Raw genomic sequence first — 21846 nt, 5'->3', positions numbered from 1 at the left:
AGCAGATCTGAGCCGACAGACTGGCTCTGACATCAGAAATTCCTGTAGGTAGGAGTTTGTGAAAAGACTGGATGAGAAAGGACTTATTCACTGACACCATAGTTGATATTCACAGTGAAAGACATCCGTCAATGCCCAACTGCTCACAATGCTAATTTCTGACACATTTCTGTGAATTATTTGCCAGATCGGTGGTGACATGCAGTGGCTGCTGTTATTGTGCATCATAGTTCACATCACATTAACTGTTGTATCCGAGACGGTGTAACGCAGTTATACAGGCGGTGAACGCATCACTGAGGCTGGTTTAAGAAAGCTGGAACACGTCTGTATCTCAAGTCAATCTAAATGTATAAATCAGCTTCATTTTGATTTCAAGCCAGTGAATTAATTTGGATGCAACTCACATAGGCGCGGGGGGATCAGAATCATTTAATAATCTTTCATAGTGTCAGTTTATTTGGCTTTGTCTCCGCGCCTCTCTCTTTCTTCCAAACTGAAGTATCAAGATTCGCGGCCCGGAGACGCCCCCTACTGGCCGGGGTGGGAACACGCAGCGGCCACTTTCGCGTTTCAAAGGTTCCAACGCTTTTAGCTTTCAATCAAACGTGAAACGTCAATCAAAATTCGGAGAGTTTCAGAAATTTGGGCTTAACGAAATTAAATGCTGTGTCAACAGTTCTGCTAAAAAAAACTCAACTGATGTAAAACTGATGCAAATTGTGTGTGTGTGTGTGTGTGTGTGTGTGTGCGTGTGTGTGTGTGCGTGTGTGTGTGTGCGTGTGTGTGTGTGTGTGTGTGTGTGTGCGCGCACATATATGTATATATAATGGCCTTTCTTTTCTTACTTTCTGCTCACTATGCTGCAACAGTAAAAGAAAACTATTAGCATGATTTCAACTGTAATTGCTCTAGTCTGGAGCACAAAAATGCCGTCTGGTCTTCTTGGATTACTGCAGAGCTCACTGTAAGCATGTGACATGTTGGGACGCGCTGCTGCTTCTCACAGAGATAAGACTGCAGGACCAGTGATTTCCCTGAGGAGAAGCAGGACGTCTTGGATGGGATCAGGCCCGGGCGATGTCTTACTCTGACATGTGTCAGGCTCCATTAATTCCGACTGTTCGACGCAGTGACCTCTCTGACTGTAATCTACCATAACCGGCTCTGACGGATTAACACTGTTGTTAATGTCTGCAGGTTTTTCTCTTTTTTTTCTCCCTGCAGAGTAGCGGATTTGTCATTGATCTGAAGTGCGTTCTAATGTTGGCTGAGGTGGCTTAAAACAGCAACAGTGGAGCTCTCACTGACTTAAACAAAGATTTCGTTTTTTAAAGTCATTCATGCATTTCTCTTCTTTTTAGGGTTGAAAGAATGATTTAATTTCCCTGTTTGCTCTGCTGTTATAGCCGCCTTCTCTCAACTACCTCTTTACTTTGCTGTAGCTGAAGGTCAAGATGCATCAAATGTTCCCTGCAAGCAACAGTACAAAGTATTGAACTTTATAAAACTTTCATTCTCTTTCACCTTTTCCCCAAGTTTATTATGTTGCAGGCTGAGATTAAAAAAACAGTTGATGTTCGCTCTACACTCAAAACCCCCGAATGATAAAGGCAAACAGAATTCTTTAGCTTTTTGCAAAAGGATTAAAAAGAAAAACGGAAACATCGCCAGACTACAAAAACATTTGTTCCCAAGAGCTTAGTGGCCGCCATCATTCTGAAATGAAAGAAGTTTAGTCCCGCCAGGACTGTTTTCATGGCTGTCTGACCAAACAAAGTCATCTGGAGAAAAGGCTCTTGATAGAACACCAAAATCAAGCACTCACTACGCTGAGCTCCAGAGATCAGAAAGGTCCAGGTGTGCAAATGGTCCAAAAACTCAATATCAATTTTATGACTTATTTTTATACATTTGCGTAGGGGGAAATGCCTAAAAGGCTTTCAGCTATTTTTACACACGTCAGTGGTCTGAGAACCAGGTGTTGAGGCGCCCTCTGCTGGCCACTCATGTAAACTGTAGTCTTCTGTTTTATCAATAATTTAAGTATTTAATAGAATTATGGATTTAAAAAACAACAATGCCTATTTTTGCTCACGTCTTAACACACAAGTATAAAGGTCAGTTTAGGTCAAGGAGGAGGTCAAGGTGCGTTTATTGAAAAATAAACTTGAAAAGAAAAATTTCAAAGATCAGTGACATCACTAATCTCGTTTGGAGTAGAAATCGAAATCTGACTTTTATGTAATCCCATTTTAGATGTTATTCTAACTAAACTAATGCCAAGAAGTAAACTTCTGGTTCTTCTTTTCAGTTAAAAAAATCTTTCGTTTGAGGACAGCTCACGAGTGATTTGAAGATAGCGAAGGTCGATTAATCATTTTAGCATTTTAGGGTCTGAAATAGATGAGCAAATAAATGAGCATAGAAATATCTTCTTCTTTCCTTTTAATAATGTGCATCTTTAAGTTATCAAACATAAATTATCTGTTTCTTCATCTATATTAAGTAGTTTTCATAATTATGAAGAGAACTTTGACCATTTAATGTCGCTTACACAATCATACCACTAGAGGGAGACGTGTCGTTTATTTTCATTGATTTACGCGAGATCAGAAAGATTATTTTGAAGTTGATTAAATCAGATCAGGCTATAAGGTTGCTGCTCCGGTTACAGTCTTATGCAACTGAGGCTTTTTCCTGTCAAGTTTGGTGCTCACTCACTGTCGGCATTTAAATCATTAACAGGCATTTACAGATTTAGGAGCCATTGATGAGTTGGGCTAAACTGTTCATGTGCATTCTTTCATTTCTCTTCACTCCAAAATAAACGTCCTTGGTTCTGGTTGCGATAAAAACACAGGTCAAAGGCCATGTTTTACATTCTCTTTATTTCTTATTAGTGGTAAATGTGGTTCTAAATGTGGAACAAGCAACAAATTAACCTCTCATTTCTAGAGCAAAGAGTATTTAATATTTACTTCTAAAGCAATAATTGAGTAAAACTTTATTCTTATTAAATTACATGAAAATAAATGACATTTTCTTGTATGTATTACATTGTTAAATGCTCTGTTCCCTACAGATGGTGCCTGTACATTGTGACATACAGCTTTATTAGTTTTTGAACGGCCTCAGGATGCGGGCTGCTGCTGCAGCACTAAATGTGGGCTAACTCATCTGATTGTGCACTGCTGGCAGCAGAACCTCGGTCGGACTCACCTCCACCCTCCTCTGCAGCAGGTGGTGGTGCAGCAAGGGAACGGGAGCGCATGGAGGGAGCTCACCGGGGGGGGGTGGGTAAAAGTGGCATTGCGTCTAATCCGGGTTTAGGCTGATATTTGACTGCCCGTCCTCTTCTACTCTCTTACACAGATCTCTCTTCAGAGACTGTTTGTTTACACGCGCACAACAAAATATGGTTATAATAGTTATTTATGTGTTTGTGTTTTTGAATTTAGAGGCTCTGCTAAGGACAGAGGGCTACACACATGCATGTCTTTACTGCCATCCACGTTCAAGCACTCTGAATATCCCGATCTTTCATTTTCAGAGTTGGCGGATTTGTGGCCAAATAAAAGCCTTATTTATTATTGTAGTGGCATTTACACGCTGGGGCCATTAGGACCCTGGGGCGGGAGCTGCTCCTCCCTCGCTCATTAACGTGACAGCTTGAGCGGCCGACCAGTCACAGACTGGACCTGAACTGGGAAGAGTTTGACGCCGAAGACGCCAACTCCAGATCCACGGCGATGTCTCTCGCCCACAGCTGCTCGTCAGGATCACCGAGAACCTGCGCTTGGATTAATTCTCACCCCACTCTTTTGTAGTTGCACAGAATCTCCCGAATCTTTCTTTTGTGTGTGTCAGGGACTGAAAAGCAGCCGGCGGATCAGCTGTGGACTGGAGAGGAGGCTGGATGCTCACACGTGTCCCCCTGCCTCCCGAACGCACCCGCTCCACAACTCTGGATAAAAGTTGCGTCTCTGCGCTTGATTTCGCTTTAAGCTGGGACATAAAGTAGTCCCGCAACATGTCGCTGAGCAGAAGTATCGAGTTCGAACATTTCGAAGAGAGGGAAAAGCCCCACCGGACGCCGAGGACCAACTCCGGGTCGCAGTCGGGCTCCAAAGGCAACGGAGTGGTCCCCAGCCCTGCGCACAGCGCGCATTGTAGTTTCTACCGCACACGCACTCTGCAGTCCCTCACAACGGAGAAGAAAGCCCGCAAAGTGCGATTTTACCGCAATGGAGACAAATACTTCAAGGGTTTGGTGTATGCCGTGTCCAACGACCGCTTCAGGTCCCTGGACGCTCTCCTCATGGAGCTCACACGGTCCCTCTCGGACAACGTCAACCTTCCCCAGGGGGTCCGGACGCTGTACGCGCTGGACGGAGGCAGGAAGATCACCAGCCTGGAGGAGCTGGTCGAAGGTAAACATGGAAACGCCAGCATTGATAGACAGATAATGCTTATTGACCAGGACGCGGTGGAGGTTTGAGGTTAATGGTGCGTGAACGGCAGCGCCGCCTCGGGCAGGACGGAAGTTCAAAAGGTCTCTCAGAACATGTTAATGTCGCTGTCATTGAGCGCTTCAAACGCTCAGTTTCACTCTGAAGGGTCCATTTATGCAAACTCTGAACTCTGCGGGGCATTATGATGGGACAAAAGCCTTCCCAGAAGCGTTCCCATCACCCTGACACCTCTCATGGGTTTCCCAGAACCGAGGAAGCAGTTAAGCAGAACCTTAAAAGTTTGGAATTAAAAGCACCCGATCATAAACCCAAACTCAAAGTCCCATTCCAGTAGAGTGGGCCCATCTTAAAGAGAGCATGTTTAGATGATTACTGCAGTTGGAGCTTTTGCTGGAATGTCAAACGTGTGTCAGTGGAAGTGGAGCACGGCGCCGCTAAATGGGCCACACTGCCACACTGTCACTGCACTCCTGCAGATTTACTCACCCCGCAGCGACAGCCGCCTCTCACTAACGAGCTAATCTTCATGTTCCGCCCGGGCGTGTGTCTGTGACCTGACTGCAATCCTGTGCAATCCTCACACACACACACACACACATGCACACACGCCATCATCATGGCTGCTCTGACTTGTAACTGTCTTTGTTCTTTTTGACTCGGTCTTGCCCAAAGGTCAAAGTGGAAACTTTACAATTCGGGGGAAGGTTTTATACCAAATTACCCAATTTAAAATCAGTTGCAAATCCAGCCAGTCACAAGAAGACAGGCTTAGTTTGAGTTCCTTTAAAGAAAAGGTGCGTTGCCTTTTTGGTTTTGCTGTTGTTGTGGGTCCTCCTGAGTTGTGGTCAGAGTTTTATCCTCCTTCCCTCATGGGCGGAGGGGAACGGTGGAGAACAGGAGTGCACAGATCAGCAGTCTGCCTCCATAGACTGAGGCTGCCGAGGGGCCTCTTTTGTCTGCAAACCTAATAAGCAGCGTTCACATGTGTCCCTCGCGGCTGGACGGGATTACTGACCCAAACTGTCAACTGTAGGCTTTTTCTGCAGACCTGCTGGGTCCTGTGTGCACAGCAGCTTACCGAGGCCGTTTCTTTCCATACAAAGACGGGTTTTAGACGGACTTAAGAGGACAAATGCATGAGCGCAGCAGCAATATGTCTTTTAATTCACATGTGATGTGACGTCAACATCGATGCGGGATGTGTTGTAAAACCTGAGTGTCATATTTGTGCGACTTTTCTGGTGAATATTTTAAGAAAGGCGATGCTGGATTGAACTCCGCTGGGTCAGTCTTAACAATCTCTGCATTTCCCACAATGCATCCTGATGATCTGGATCCCCTAAACACCCACTCATTGGGTTCTTTTTGTTATTTCTCTTCTTCCACTAGTCACTTGGATGTCTCGTGCTAATTAGCTTAGCTCACATTCTGCTAGTGAACAGGAAGTGTATTTATCTTGCTGTGTGATGTTTCCACTCAGATGGCCACAGTTTTAGATCATTTTAGAGCTCTGTAGCTGTTTTTCTTTGTATCACCATCACCATTTGAGTCGTCCCTCCACCGTCTGGGTGGTAAAAGTGACCCGCTGTTATTGTTCAGTCACTGGCCCTCGCAGGTAATTGCCTAAACGTCTCTGTGAAGGCTGACCTCAGCTGTCGCCTGATGGTGGGCATCTGCCCCCCCCACACCTGAGATCTCTGCCCCACGGGGAATAAACCAGTCACCAGTCACCATCTGACGGTGTTTCAGCGTTCTGACGGTGCCTCCTGGTGAATGACGGCCCCAGTTCTCTTTTGTTATTTTTCACATTGGGTACGTCCCATCAGCTGTGGCCGAGTCTTTTAATTAGCCTTTAGATAATTACGGGCCTCATAAACCCTGGTATAGTGGGCCACGTGGTTGTCTTTGACCTTCTTTCTCTGTAGCCCAGTTTTCTGGCACAGATCAGATGATTGTTTTAATTTCTCAGTCGGTATCATCACAGGAAGTTAGTGGATTATGCTGCAATTTCCCCCATAAAGCCTTCCGGGGTTTCTCTTGAACCATAAACACGGGCGTAAAAGGCAGCTTTTCCTCTTTTATTTGTAAGCAAGCGCCTGCATTCTTGCCATAGTTTTGATTTTCCAGTCACGCCCATGTGCATGTTCACCACTTTGTTCTTGGGAGGGAAACATTTGCACGTTAACTCTTCAAATGGAATGTTGGCGGATAAGAAAATGTGCTCAGCTTTGGAGGAAGGCCAGCGAAGCAGCTCAGACAGCTGAAAGGGAGAGGACAATGTTAGCCCGGGCTCTGAAAACGCCTTTTTGTCTCAGCTGAGGAGTTTTAACTCTTGGCCGTCGGGCTAGTTTGTAAAGACGACACAATATTCTGACTAAATTCCTCAACTTCCGCCTCCTTTTTCCTCCCTCCAGGTGAGAGTTATGTGTGCGCCTCAAACGAGCCCTTCCGGCGGGTGGACTACACCAAGAACGTCAACCCTAACTGGTTGGTGGGCAGCAGGTCCGCCACGTCGCGCTCCCTCCCCTCCCTCCTCCCGCTGAAAAGCGAGCTCCAGCGCGAGTCCAAAGACTTCATTAAACCTAAGCTGGTCACGGTCATCCGCAGCGGCGTCAAGCCCCGCAAAGCGGTGCGAGTGCTGCTCAATAAGAAGACGGCGCACTCCTTTGAGCAGGTGCTGACCGACATCACAGAGGCCATCAAGCTGGACTCCGGAGCCGTGAGGAGGCTCTACGCTCTGGACGGCAAGCAGGTGGGTCCCAGCCTCGCCAACATGTGTGAACACGCCCCTTAAATGATACCATTTTTGGAGGGATGAGGCCGGGGGAGTTGAAGAGGAACCCCAGATTATGGGTCTGAGCTGAGCACTTGAGCTGGAGGTTTTATCTCCAGAAAACTGCTGCGATCTGTGGTCTTCAGCTGAGTCAGCAGTTTAGGCGATTACATCCTGTTTAACCGTCAGCAAGTAATTACACGGCAGAATTATTTCCAAAAGACGCTAATGAAAACCCAGATTCATCTGTTTATTTTCCAAGAAGCCACATGGGACCACTAAAATAATATCCCCCCCAGACCCGTGCCCACACGTGCACACACACACATACACATACATCTTATTGTTGCTCCCTATTGTTGTAAGGGGGGTGAGTTTCAGCACATGGTGCCCCAATTGGGCAGATTTATGTGACATTGTCCCATCTGGAAGAGGTCTCAGACTATAACTTATTATAATGTGAAGTGTATTTGACATAACGTCTCAATCCTGACCTTCCTCTCCTTTGATATCTGCTCACTTACTGCGTATTTGCTCCTTCGCTCCGCGTGTGTTGGGGCAGATGGTCGGAGTTCTCGGAGGCTGTACGGAGCCCAGTTCTTCTGTCTGAGCCCATAAAAAATGAAAAATGCTCCCACAAAGTGTGTGTATGTGTGTGCGGGGGGCGGGGAATGCATGGTTTACAGGAGTTAGATTTATGTGCTGGGCTCACAATAAACCAGTCAGTTATCAGATATCCATAAATCAATGTTGATAGCTGGGTCTTATATCCCTACGATCACTCCTGTGGTGCTGCAGGACAGAATTTCCTGAACCTCATGTCTGGCGCCAGCCCCCAAACTGGTCCTTGAAGGTCCCATTTCTGTCCTACCAGGTAGAAACTCTTTCACCTGGGATCCCCCTTTTCTTGGAAGAACCATTTTCTTCCTGGCAGGTCAGAAAACCAGGCTGGATTTCAGCACCCCTGATCAAATCAGAGTTCTGTAGATCCAGATTACAGCAGTCTCTGGCAGCTTTAACCCTAAATCTCCCGTCTAAAGTGAAATTACCAGGGACATTTCTCTTGTGGCGTCTTATTCAGAACCATGTAGTCTGATCAGAGGTTTACTGACTCATCAGGTGATGCCAGCCGTGTTTGTTGCTCAGGATTATAAAAATCTGGATTACTGCAACGCCCTGGTTGCTGCTGAGAGGATGGCGGATTGGAGTGATTCCACGCAAACGTCTTGGCCCGTAAAGCTTGTGTAGGTGCTGCGAGTGTTGCCGCGTCGTCGTCTGACCAAATACTTTTGTTTTGCTTAGTCATAAAACAGCCGGTGCGAGTTTACCAGACTATCTATTCTTCTAATCGTACGAAAATATGCTGACGTGCACGTCTGAGAGCTGCCGGAGGCGCCGCACTGCACTGGTCAGTGGATTCATGTGACCTGTTACCATTGCGTAACGTCTGACTCTGCGGCATGACAACGGCGTCGATGATGAAGATGATGAGCTTGAAGCTTTAAGGCTGCCAGCGCTCCTGCTGACCAGGTTCTTTTGCGCGTGTGTCAAGTTTTTGCCCTTCGGTCCTGTCAGAGCGATGAATCCAGCGCAGTGTAAGTGACAGCGGCGCGTCTGTCATCGCAACAGATTCCATGTAGACCAGGTTTGGGCCCTAAAAGTCTGAGTTCTGGGCGCCAACGTCTGTCTTCCCAGAATGGTCACACGCAAAAGTTCAGAAGTTTTACTGCCAATGAAACCCTCTCGCCCCTAAAAGAATAGAACATCTCAAACAAAACCTTAAGATATTTAAAATTGCTCACACAAATGATCTCAGACCAGTTTGCTTCATTAAAAGTAAAACGCTGAAATCCGAAAGACTGAGGACGCACCCACAAACATGCACGTGCTCCAAATGCCTCCCAGAAGCATCCTGCCATCTGCTCCTCCCACAGACCCATTCGTCTGGGGCCCTGTCACCACCAGATAATTAGACTTTCATGGTGAAAGTGCAGGTGTGTGTGTGTGTGTGTGTGTGTGTGTGTGTGTGTGTGTGTGTGTGTGTGTGTGTGTGTGTGTGTGTGTGTGTGTGTGTGTGTGTGTGTTTCTTTCTCAATACATCTCTGTCCACCCTCCTTCCTTCATTCAAAGCTGCTCTTCTTCAGCCTGAATGTTAATTCTAGATTTGGGATATTTGTGCCAGCAAGTTCAGCTTTAAAGGGGAAAAAATGTCAGTTCACATCCCAGAGCCGTGGAAGCAGAAGTGTCTGTGTGTGTTTGTCATGCGCGCACTGCTTTTAATCGATCATATCATTATCGATCCGCATAGAACACGATGAGGAACATTTGATCTGGCATTCACAAATGTCAGGAGGAGAGAGGACAGACGGACATTTCAGAGTCAATAGTTCCGTTTTTGTCTGTTTAGCGTTGGCATTAGCGCTGTGCTAACTCTCACCGCTTGCTAACGTCAGTATAACTTTAAAGGCAGCTGATCCGATTTGGTAACATTTTGCGTCCGTCATCATCTGAAGTTGAGCTGGGAGGACGTGTTTGCCTATCTGAAGCTCTTTTCCATAATCAGCTATAGCAAGAGGCCGCCTGTTTGGATGTTTGTTTCCGCAGCGGTCAGGTACTCTCTGCTGCGTAGCTAAAGCCATCAGCGGTGTGCACCCCCGACAGCAGACAAAGGTCACTCTCGGGTCTGCCCGCTGCAGCAGCTTATCAGAGCGCAAAGTTATGACACCACAGGCAACGGATGGTCCAGAAATAACGAAAGCAATTAGCCAAAACACTTTCCCTGCGTGTAAATGATGCACTGCGTCATTAAGAGAAAGCAGGGCTGATGGCGGAGCATCATTTCAGTCTCTGGCAGACAGCTGATGACTCTGCAGTCTCTGGTTTGGAGTTTTCAGCCTGGCATCGTCAGACCGGCCTCCAGCGAAGCCGCACAGTGGCTCCATCTGACATGAGCTGTTCTCAGGCCAAGTCTGGATTTGCTGTCAATATTCAGGTCAACTGAATTTAAACTTGCTTATTCTCTATTGTTCAATGCAATTCATGCACAAAATGACCTCAGTGGGAGCACATTCCTCCCCCCCCCCCCCCCCCCGAAATGTTCTCCGCTATAGGTTCTCATCCCATCTTGATTATTGATGCCAGTTTAATACTTGTCGATCTGGTTTGTAAAGCAATCACTCATGTGTAAAGCTCAGAGCGAGAGAAGAATTGGCGTATCGCAGACCCAGTCAGCCCTGTCAGCCCCCCCCCCCCCGCCTGGCAGATGGCGTGCACGCACCCACACATGCACACATGCGTCATGACTGCTGCCTGTGGTTGGCGACGCGTCCGTACTTCGCTCCGCTCTGGTGTGACGCCCTCAGTCCCTGCACCCACCAGCAGGAAAACAAAGAGCCCGCAGCCGCCACGAGCGGTTGGGGGGGCGGGGGCATCATGGGGTGAACGGGGCTGTCGGCCGCTGTCCCCCCCCCCCCCCCGAGGAGGGCGTCCATTGTGTGCGGTGTGATCTCAAGTGTTGTTTTGCTTCCTTTGTGCTGGCCTGGCCTCGGTCCATTCTTTATTCTGCCCACACGAGTGCTGGGGTTCAAACTTCAGCCCACGCGCTGGCGTTTGTCTGCGGGGCTTCAGTCACGCCAGCGGGATGAGTGTTGCCTTAACGGATTTTCCTGAGAGGGAGATTTGGAGCTCTGCATCCTGACATCCCTGGCACCTCCCTGGCGTTGATGGGGGAGTCGCACATCTGACAGGAGTGAAGCCATCATATCCCAGCAGCACCTTCTGTTTTAAATGACATTTGTCAGTAAAGCTGCAGTGGATGCGCAGCGCTGACCTTGGGGAGCTCCCACTTCCCCTCCCTTTGCGTGTCCCCTCCTCCCCACCTTGGCTGTCTCACGCATGGGAGATTTACCTGCTCTAATCCAGGAATTAGACTGTATCAGGAAGCAGCCTCTGTGTGTGAGCGAGAGTTCAAACGGAGTTGATAATCCGACCGGTTTTAGATTAACTGTCACCCTGACAGACTTAATTGGCATCAAGGCATCTGGAGAGTCCCCCCTTATCACCCGTCTGGAGGATCCACGAAGTTTGAGACTAAAAGAGAAGCCCGGAAGTTCAAATTTGCTGCTCTGACTTTTTGAATTCACTGATTCATTCGAACCTAAATGACCCCTCGCTGCTCCTGGCCCACATTTCCTCTGTTGCCACGCAAAGCAGGGCAGAAAGCACAGGCGGCGTGAAGGACGCAGTCGGAGAACAAGAGCAAAACAAGGTCAGATAGGAGAGGAGAACTTCAGTTCACCCTCCAGACGCATCGCCCGGCAGAAACACGACCCTGGAAAAAAGAGAGGTCGTCCTCTCTGGTGGAGACATGCAGAACCGATGCATTTTCAGAGGCCAATAATGGGTTTATGAGGGGGAAATTCTTGCCGATGATGCTCCAGAAGGATGTTGTGGCGTCCCGCTCCAGGTGCAACGTTGAGACTTGCATCTTAATGTGATTTAGGTTTTCCTGCAGGATTTCTGCAGGATTTACGCTAAGAGGCTAAAAGGCTGCAGATTTATTTAGATCCTTTGTTTTCCTTACCGGATTAGCTCATGGGATGACTCGGCCTCAGTCAAGTTCAAATTTACTTAATGTGTGAGATTAAAGTGAGATTAGGGCACCGTTCCTGCCCCTCCAGCATTCCAACATGTATTATGAGCGACCAGGTCATTTAGATGGGACATTTTCATGGTGTCGCATTTTTCACCTTCACGTTACTTTTTATATTATTGAATAATAATCTTAATTGAAGGCGTTTAACATCAGATTTTTTTATCCTTCAGTTCATGAATAGAACCCATTTTGTCCTCTTTGACTCTTCTTTCTTTCAGCCCATGCAGGAACCATTGCTCTCCATTTGTCTGCCCTCTCCAGGGCATCACAGGTTTGCTGAAAAGCACTTTGTCACAGGCCACAGCAGCGTTGCTAACCTTTCTAACAAAGACAGATGTGTTCTAGCCCCTCTCTTTAGCCTCAGATCTGTCCTGTGCCAAGACAACTTCATAAGTGGATGTGGGGCAGAATTCAGACGACCAGCATCTGATTTGGGATGATACAGTTATTTTCTGCTGTTACTTAAACACGGAGCTGTGAGTTATGCAATCTAAGTAGGAAGGGAAGCAGTTTGTGGAGCCCTGGTAGCTCATCTGTTGTCACACCTACGGTAGCCTGTAATGGAGAGGTCAGAGGTCACACACGCACACACACCTGATGTGGGTGTTTTACAGTTGGATGCATATTCAACATTCAATCAGTGAAAATATGCTAAATGTCTATATTTTTATACTGAGGGAGGAAGCAGAGCCAGCAGTTCTTTTTTCTTCGTCCAGCTCTCCTCTCCCAGCTTGGCTCCGTTTCCTTTTCCTGTTTTTGTCTTTTTTTTTCTTCTTGACTTTTTTTTTTCTTCTCCTCCTCCTAACTCTCTCATTTTGACGCATCTTCAACCTTCCCCCCACCCCCATTTCCTTCAGTCCATCACCATCTCGGATGTGCGTGACTCTGACCTTTGAGGTTTCAAGCAGTTATTTTTTTTATGTCCATCTACTTCCTGCTGCTGTTTCGGAGACATTTGACTTCCGTTCTGCCGTTCAGTCTCAGCTGGAGCCGCTTTAACGCTGAGCAGAGACAGTTTGACCCACAGATGTCAGTGCTCATCACCTACATCTATATTTAGGTCTGATTTTCAGCTGAAATCATCTATGTGGTGCATTTCTGCATGTCTGCCCGTGTGTGGGTGCTGGCGTCTGAGGGAATCGTTAGCAGATTTGTCCTCCTACGATACCTGTCCACCTACAGCTGCAGAGGCGATCTTTTCTCTGTGTGTGTGTGTCTGTGTGTGTGTGTGTGTGTGTGTGTGTGGGGGGGGGGGGGGGTGTAAATCACAGGCATCAGCAGAGAAAATGACGCTTCTGCTGTGAGGCAGGATTGTCCGTCTCATGACTGCAGGATCTGGGACTTTGCGGCGTCCTGACCTCCGTCACCATGTTGTGCTCTGTGTTTCTCAGACGAATAAATTCACCGTGACAACTAGGACGTGAAAGTGGAGCTGACACGGTTCTCTGTGAGGTGGCGCGCTGCTGCCCGCTGGTTTTAATATTTAACCCATTATTTGATTTACAGTGTCGTAGATCTAATTTGATTGAACAAAATTTCTTAAATAGCAGTTGAAATTGGTCTGATAGAAAAATAAATAGTGTAAGAACAAATTTGCCATTTTAATGGCCGAGAGGTGACTCGGTTCCAGTTTATAGAAAGGTGGTTTAAATCCAATGTAAGTGAAGGTAAAACCAAGCGTGCGTGATTGCGTCATCGTTCCAGGAGCCTTAAATGTCTGGCTCCTGATCTAAAGTTGTTGTTTTCCTCCTGCGGCAGGAGATAATCTCTGATATTCTCTGAGCATCGTTCCCTGTCGTCCTCCCAGATCACCTGCCTGCAGGATTTCTTCGGGGACGATGACGTGTTCATAGCGTGTGGGCCAGAGAAGCACCGTTATGCCCAGGACGACTTTGTTTTGGATCACAGCGGTAAGACTTCCCCAGCAGTGAAGACCGGTAGGCCTGAATTAGACTAACTTAACATCTGTGTGTGTGTGTGTGTGTGTGTGTGTGTGTGTGTGTGTGTGTGTGTGTGTGTGTGTGTGTGTGTGTGTGTGTGTGTGTGTGTGTGTGTGTGCGCGCGCGCGCGCATGTGCCTGGGTCCTTCCTTGCTATTCTTCCCTCTGCATGTGCATGCAGTGCTCACTTCCTCCAGGAAGTGGACGGCAGGAGCTCGTGGGTGCAGAAATCCCCACCCCCCCCAGCGATGTTCCTACAGGATCCCTTTGAGTTACATTGGCTTTGTTTGATTAAATTAATTTTGAATGTTAAAGCGCTGAGTTTAAGAGTCAGACCAGCATCTGCAAATCCTCACATTCCATTTGGATTGAGGTTAAATGGCAAAAAAATGAAAAAACAAAGGACTACCAACAGTCTATTATTAACGTCCTGTCGGATTGGGGGGAGGGGCGGGGGGGTATCCTGACATCCTCTATTTCTGAGGAGGGGCGACTGTGGGTCGCTCATACTCTGAGAATTTGCAGCTTTGTCCCAGTTAACTCTCCTGCGCTCCACTTTTAAGAATTAAATGGGGACACAAAAGACACTCTGCTCTGCTAAAGCTCCAAAAGCTGCTCTTTTTCACTAAATAAGTCGTAAAATGTAAGATGCTAACAATCATTTTGCAAAAGTTCTCATGTTCTTTTTGAACAAACCTTAATTTTCTGCAGATACCCGTGAACTTAAACGTAATCAGCAGACCTGCCCCACACAAATATGCTCTGTCTGTGCATTCTTGGACTTGGGAGATGACAGTAAAGACACAGTGGAGTGACGTTAGCATGATGTTTTCTGCAGAATGCAGAGCGCTGAAGTCGTCTCACGGACGAGCCGTCAGTCTGAACCGGTCCTTTAAGAGCTGCGGAGCATTGCGCCGCTGCAAGTCTCCCGGTGCAAGTAAGATGTGGTCATTCACACATGCGGCGCAAAGTTTCGTCCACTCATGTCAGGTTTTCCCAACATTACATGTGTGAAATCAGATTCCCAGTGATGAGAAGATGCCTGCAGGGAACCAGTTGACCTTGACAGCCTGATTTTCACTTTTCAACAGTTGAGCACCAGTGGCGTTATACTTTACTGCTCTGTTTTCTTCTTTTTCAGTCGGGGCAGCGAAACATGCTGCCCAGTACTCCACCAGTCACTCTCCAGTCAAATCTCCAGGTGAGAATGGGGCCACTTCATCTTGCCTTTCTCTTCTTTGTTGTATTTATTGGCGAGCGAGCTGCCTCTGACGCCTCAGCGCTCAGCTGCAGCAGCCTTTGCTGCTCGACCTGCTGAGGAAACGCGGCTCTCGCTAACAATGCACAAGCGAACCCGCTGTCCTTACGCAACAGGCAGCAGATGGATTCACTTGAAAATCTTCCTGGAGGTCGAACTGAGCTCAACTCAGGAATGACTGAGTGTTGGACTTGAATAGAACCAGACACTGACATAAGAACCCCCCCCCCCCCCTTCCCCACCTTTCCTCAGACGAGTTTAGAAGATAAAGAGTTTAACTTGGGCGCATTATGTCAGTTTCTGTGCCAGAAACGAGAACGGCGGGAGGGAGAATTAATCCGTCCTCGACTGGATGACTCACTCAGACAATTGAAACTTTCTCCCCCTTCGTGTTTTATTTTAAAATCCTATAACGGGAAGCATGTTTATGACACAGTGGGCACGGAGAACGGCAGAAATCAAGTGTAATAATGGGCATGTGCTGCGTTTCCTGATTGGATCGTTTGGTTCTTTCTGTAATTACTGAGAAATGAGCAGCAGCCAGAGCTGTTCGTGGTGTTTCTGGAATGAGATGATGATGACTAAATGACAGAAGCTGCACAAACAGAATCAGCAGCTGAAGGATTTGCATTTATTACAGCAGAACATCAGCAGAATAGAGCGACTGTTTGCGGCCCGCAGAGCGCCCTCTTGTGGAAAGAACGCGCCCTATAAATACAGATTTATAAATCTATTTAACTTTCAGAACTGTTTTCGGTGAAATGAAACGTTCTCATGTTCTCTATGTTCTCTTTTCCGCTCAGTTAACGGTGTGTCGAGCGGCCAGGTCTCAGCTCCACGCTCCGCCAAGTCCCTCGACAGCCTCCGACCCGTCGCCAGTTTAAAGGTAAAACTACACCGCGCCTCTTTGTGATATTCAGGAGTGATCACGGCGTCTCGGACGAGGGGCAACTGACAACAGATGGAGATGAGTAGACGCACGTAAATGCTGAACTCCAGAGGGCCCATCGATAGTCTAGAGAGCTCAGATTCATAAATAAATAAATTTAGATAGATTTGGCTGGACATTTGGACCATATTTACCTCAAAATTGAAGCGATTACATCACGTATGACACATTTGTGTTCACAGGTGGAAATGCTTAAGGTTCTGATGGGATTTATTGATCCATTTATCTGTCAGATATCCCAGTCCAGCCAGTTTAATAATCCCAATCAAGATGAATCATTAATGACAGAATGTTAGTTTTATTATTCGCGTCCATAAAATGCAGCAAAAACAAAAGATTTTTTAAAAAAGACAGTCAGATAATCCAGAAAAGCATATAGGAAATCTGCTGTTTCACTTAATTTAAAGGTATCAAAGTACAGCATTTCTATTTTTGGGGGTGTTTTTGTGTGTCCAGATCCCTCCGCATCACAACTCCTCATCAAATGGATCCCTGGACAATCACCAGGAAGAATCAACTAATCAGCTGAGCCCAGAAGGTAACCTCAGACCTCAGGTTTGATTTTCCCTGTATTCCCTTTGCTTCCCCTGACCTCTGACCTCTGCCTCTCCCCCCGCAGTGAACGGTAACATTTACCAGCCTGCTTCCGCCATCTTGGACCGTTACAAAGTTGGAAACGTCATCGGAGACGGCAACTTCGCCGTGGTCAGAGCGTGCGTGGAGCGGTAGGTGAACTCGGGTCACGTGACCACACGGCAGGACGCCGGCGGCGGTAAATGCTTTAATGGTAAAGTACTGCTGACAGGCGGGCACACGCGGACAGAAATAACCCTGGATTAAACCCAGCGGGGAGCTGCCTTCGTTAGCTTCTAATCCCCACAATGCCACACTAACCAGGAAGGAGGGTGACCCCCCCACCCCCCATCCATGGTGACGCTGATGGATGCAACAGAACTCTCACGTTCTGACTGAAGTTCTGGATCTGTGGGGCTCCAATGAACTTTAACCTTTTCTCCAGGTCCACCGGAAAAGAGTTCGCCTTGAAGATCATCGACAAGGTCAAGTGTGCTGGAAAGGTAAACTTGGTTCTGGGACGTCACTGCTAAAGAGATACATGTTGTGAGAGTGTGCACGTGCGTGTGCAGGAGCACCTCATCGAGAACGAGGTGGCGGTGCTGCGGAAGGTCAAACACCCCAACATCATCATGCTGATGGAGGAGGTGGACACGTCCTCTGAACTCTACCTGGTGATGGAGCTCATCAAGGTACCTTAACCATCCCAAAACTGCGCGAGTTTGTCCGTGTGACCCGATTTAACTCGTCCTTTTATGGGCGTGGCCACAGGGGGGCGACTTGTTTGACGCCATCACGTCCTCGGCCAGATACACGGAGAAGGACGCCTCGGTCATGGTGTCCAATCTGGCGGCGGCTCTGAGGTACCTGCACGGCATCAGCATCGTCCACAGAGACGTCAAACCGGAGAACCTGCTGGTGCGTCCACGCCGGCGCCACATCGTCTCTGGATTCAGCTGCAGGCTTTAACCCGGCGCTCGTTTTCTTTTCAGGTGTTTGAGTATCCGGACGGCACCAAGTCGCTGAAACTGGGCGACTTTGGCCTGGCCACTGTGGTGGAGGGGCCTCTGTTCACCGTGTGCGGAACTCCGACTTATGTGGCTCCCGAAATCATCGCAGAGGCTGGGTGAGCTCTAGCCTTCGGTCACCGTTTGGAATTAGAAGGAATTAGAATATCTGTTTAACGGTCTGCTCTGGGCTCCTCAGGTATGGTCTGAAAGTGGACATTTGGGCTGCAGGCATCATCACCTACATCCTCCTGTGCGGGTTCCCCCCATTTCGAAGGTGCGGTCTCTTCGTCCTCATCCAGCCGAGCTCCTCTCTCAACCAGACGAGCGAGCGGCTGGTCTGATCTCAGATAGTCCTGTCTGATCTGTGTTCGTCTGCTTTGGTCTGCAGCGAGAGTAACCAGCAGGAGGACCTGTTTGATCAGATTCTGCGGGGGCAGGTGGACTTTCCAAGTCCTTACTGGGACAATGTCACTGACTCGGCCAAGGTTGGAACACACACACACACACACACACACACACACACACACACTTGTGCAACCACCCAGACAATCCTTTTGGTTTCTCAGAATATTTCGGACCTGCTTGTAAATGTCAGCATCCCATCAAAAAAGACCGGTCTTCATCGTCTGCCTTCATCCTCCTGCAGGAGCTGATTGGAAAGATGCTGCAGGTGAACGTGGAGGCGCGACACACGGCTCAAGACGTCCTCTCCCACCCCTGGGTCACGGTACGTCACAGCTGCACTTCTGCCCGCGCACGTGCATCAGAGGCGGTTCAGCGTCGGCTCATCGGCTCCTTCTGGTCTCCTTTCAGGAGGACGTGCTCTTTGAGAACAACATGAAGACGGAGGTGTCAGGTAAACTGAAGATGCACTTTAACACTGAGCCCAAGCCCAGTGACACCACGGCCGGAGTGTCGGTCATCATGGTGAGCACCAAGAACGTCCACAGAAGAAACCCTGAACATCTGTAAACCTCACTGTGGTTTAATGTTTGTAGATTTTCCTCCAATTTTTGAGGTTTGTGACTGGTTTAATCATAAATATGAGGCAGATTTCCAAACATTTACGGCTTGAAATGAATGTTTGACCCAAATACTGAAGACTGAGCTCCTCATTAAGGACTTTATATGAATATCTGGCCTCAATCATCGTCACGGAAACCTTGTCAACGTGCCAGATGGGAATTTAGAGCGGGCGACATCATGGCTGTAGTCGTCCTGTCTTCCTTCGCTCGCACCACTTCCTGTTGTACAGTTTGACTTCCACTGCTGCTCGTGTCCCATCCGCCATTGCACTCTTCAGTCTGTCTGTCTGAACCGGGGAGGGGGGGCGTTGTCTCATGACAAGTGATATTTGATCCACGCGGCTTCATTTCTTTGTTGTAAATCTCATTTGACAGTTTGAGGTGTAAGCCTGGACCTCGACCTCGGTTCCTCCTCCTCCTCCTACTCCTCCTCTTCATCCTCCTTCTCCATTCTTCCTCTTCACCCCCTCCCTCACCCCCGACCCAGGACCACAGGGGACGCCTGAAGCCGAGAGCCGGGTACACGTCTTCACACCCCGCACCAACCCCTGCCGGCTCCCTTCTTTCCTTTCCAGCCATCGCCCTTCCCTCCGTTGTCTTCCCTTTTAACTACAACAAATCTAGACCCCCCTCCTCCCCCGCTCCCTTCCTTCCTTCCTGTTTTGCTCAGGCCTCCTCTGTTTCTCCCCCCGCCAGATCCAGTAACCGCCATCAATAACAAACTAACAGGGTCCTCGCCAACACATTCTGTCCGTTTCCTCCTCTTGTTTCTGCATGTTTCTTTCATCCACCACAAACCTTTGGGAAATTTTCAGTGATATTTCAGTATTAATATATTTTTGCACGTTTCCTCAAACAAGTTTGCCTCCATTTCTGCCACTGATAATTTCAAAACGGCTCAATTAATTCAATTAAATATATCCTCCGCTGTATTGTTGGTTCTACTGTACTCTGCTGCCACCTGGTGGGGAGATGTGGACGGCGCAGCTTCCGCAGAGCTGGACGCAGAACCTTAATGGCTTTACTGCCTGTAGATTCCCTTCAGTTAAAAAATGCAAGGCTGGGGTTATTCTCTATGTTCCTATTGTCTGCAGTATCCACTAAAAAAGGAAAACAATCAATACAAATGATTGATCTGGCTTCAATCTCGTTCCTGAATTTCAGCCCTTAAATTTTGCATTACTGCCAATAAGCTTGTTAGAGAATCACACCAGCCTGCAGCCTTGCTTCTTTAACTTTGTTCCGGTTCATTCTTCTGAATTTCAAATGCTGAACTGATTCTGAATCAGGAGTGAGCCGGAACAACGGTTCACTGGCTGTCACGATGTTGCTTGTGCTGACTTGATTTGGTGATGCTGTGAGTAAGACTAGTCTCTGTCCCTCTTTGCTTCTCCCCTGTCCCTGCATTACCCCCCCTCCCAACATAGCTCCAAGGTGATGGTATGTACTGACATTCATCTTTTATGCAGCGCAGGGGCAAATAAGAACAGAATATATCCTTTTGTTTCATAAAACAAAGCTTGCTTGTTCCTTATTGGCCCTTTGCTGCACATAGAGTAGCGCTGATCGTCTGACTTGTTTTATTTTGGGGTGTGCGCTGTCTGAAACATCCTTTGTTTTTTTCTTCATTTATGTTCCTTCATCGTGTGTTCATTAAAAGTTGATGAGCATTTGATCATTTCAGACGTGAGGAACTATCTGAGCGATTATTGTTCTCGGAACGATCTGATTGTGGTTTCTTTTTCACTCTGACAGAGCACAGCTCTAGATAAGGAGACCCTCCAGCTGACCACCCGTCAGCGGCCACAGATGGGGTCCGCTGGACGGGCAGCTCCACCTGCCCCCGCAGCCTCGCCAACAAAGTCTCCAACCAAAGAACACAAACCTGCCGCAGCGTCCGCCGCCGCCACCTCCTCAGCTTCGCCACCTAACAGTGTTGGTTTGTTGCCGTCTGCTCCTGCCAGCTCAACATCCCATCCTAGAATAAAAACTCCCCCCGCTGCACCCTGTGTGTCTCTGGAGACCCCCACGCCCCCAGACTTCCCCGCTGTGTTCAGCGACGGAACATCCCCTCCATCATCCCCATCCAAACCAGACCAGAGGCCCATTCCTCCCAATTCCCTCAGTAAACCAGCTTCAAAACCATCCTCCCCCTCCCCAGTCTCCCCCATCCAACCACTTGTGTTCTTCCCTCCAACCCCCCCGACCGGACGGGAACCTCCCCCCATCCATCCCACCCTATTCCCCTCTCCTCCTTCCACTCCTCCCACATCCCAGACACCCCCCTGTTCCAGCCCTTTACCTATGGAAGAGCTCATGGAGGTGATTTAACGCCCCCTACAGGTCAAAGGGCGCTTTTCTGTGAGTTTGAGTCTTGATGTTTATATTTATTGATGGATGTGGTGAAGGGACAGGACTGAACTGACTTCTTTGAGACTTTATTTGGCGTATTTGCGTGTTTCCTGCTGGTTTGAGTTTACCTCTACAAGCATTTCAGCATTTGTCTTTAAACTAACCCAACTGTGAATGCACAGGGATGGACGTAAACACCCAATAATGATAGCTAGGACGCAGAAACAAAAGATTTAGCCACTAAAACCAAAGATGAGTGTGGAATTCTAACTCATCCCCATGAAAACACTGCAGTTAAACCCGCCCCAACTGCTATAAATAACTCTGCTGTACACTGCAAATGAGCCATTTTAGTATCTAATTCAGCTGAAAACTGAAGTGTCGTCCTTCCTGATGTGTGTGAGCAGTTGTTGATCTTATGCCCTCTGGACGCAGACAATGGAATATATAAGCTGTATTCTGGTAGAAACCCCACATTTGCTGGAAAATTGTGATTCCAAAACCACTTTCTTTTGTTTAGCACCTGTTAAACTCCACATGATTTTTAAAGTGGTTTACCATCACTCTTGACCTCTTCAGGCCTTTCCCTGCGCATGTCCCACCCCCTACTTCTGGAACAGTCATTTAGCTGCTTACTGTACTGAAGAGGCTTATCTAAATCTTCTCATCATTTCAGATGGACCAGTTTTCATTAGAAATAGAGGCCTGTAATGTCCTGTTTTAAAAACGGCAAAGAAAAATAAAAATGCACAAGTTTCCAATGACTGTCATTTGTGTGATGCTGCAGGTTGGCCACTAGAGGGGACTGTGGAGTCACTTTTAAACCTTTAAAAACCAA

The 21846-nt window shown here is 47.7% G+C and overlaps 1 protein-coding gene across 3 annotated transcripts; it reads left to right on the top strand.

Annotated features, from left to right (window-relative positions):
- The first annotated feature begins 3669 nt into the window (after positions 1-3669).
- dclk2a (doublecortin-like kinase 2a) lies at positions 3670-21769 on the top strand. 3 transcript variants are annotated; one of them, XM_029851068.1, is made up of 18 exons: positions 3670-4433; positions 6890-7227; positions 13710-13839; positions 14680-14778; positions 14983-15042; positions 15903-15985; positions 16505-16586; positions 16668-16773; positions 17067-17124; positions 17194-17313; positions 17393-17539; positions 17614-17747; positions 17828-17905; positions 18020-18116; positions 18278-18358; positions 18445-18558; positions 19032-19175; positions 20412-20549. In XM_029851068.1, exons 1-17 carry the CDS (start codon positions 4034-4036, stop codon positions 19041-19043), a joined length of 2139 nt encoding a protein of 712 aa, XP_029706928.1. In that variant the 5' UTR covers positions 3670-4033; the 3' UTR covers positions 19044-19175; positions 20412-20549. The 3 variants fall into 3 exon arrangements, with proteins under 3 accessions (XP_029706928.1, XP_011611262.2, XP_029706927.1); XM_011612960.2 differs by lacking the exon at positions 19032-19175 and having other exon boundaries at positions 13710-13812; positions 20412-21769; XM_029851067.1 differs by lacking the exon at positions 19032-19175 and having other exon boundaries at positions 20412-21769.
- Positions 21770-21846: the final 77 nt, after the last annotated feature.

This window comes from Takifugu rubripes, chromosome 17 (genome assembly GCF_901000725.2).
Source record: "Takifugu rubripes chromosome 17, fTakRub1.2, whole genome shotgun sequence".
NCBI lineage: Eukaryota > Metazoa > Chordata > Actinopteri > Tetraodontiformes > Tetraodontidae > Takifugu > Takifugu rubripes.
Note: the sequence above shows the minus strand (reverse complement) of the source record. Positions and strands in the feature narration are given on the sequence as shown.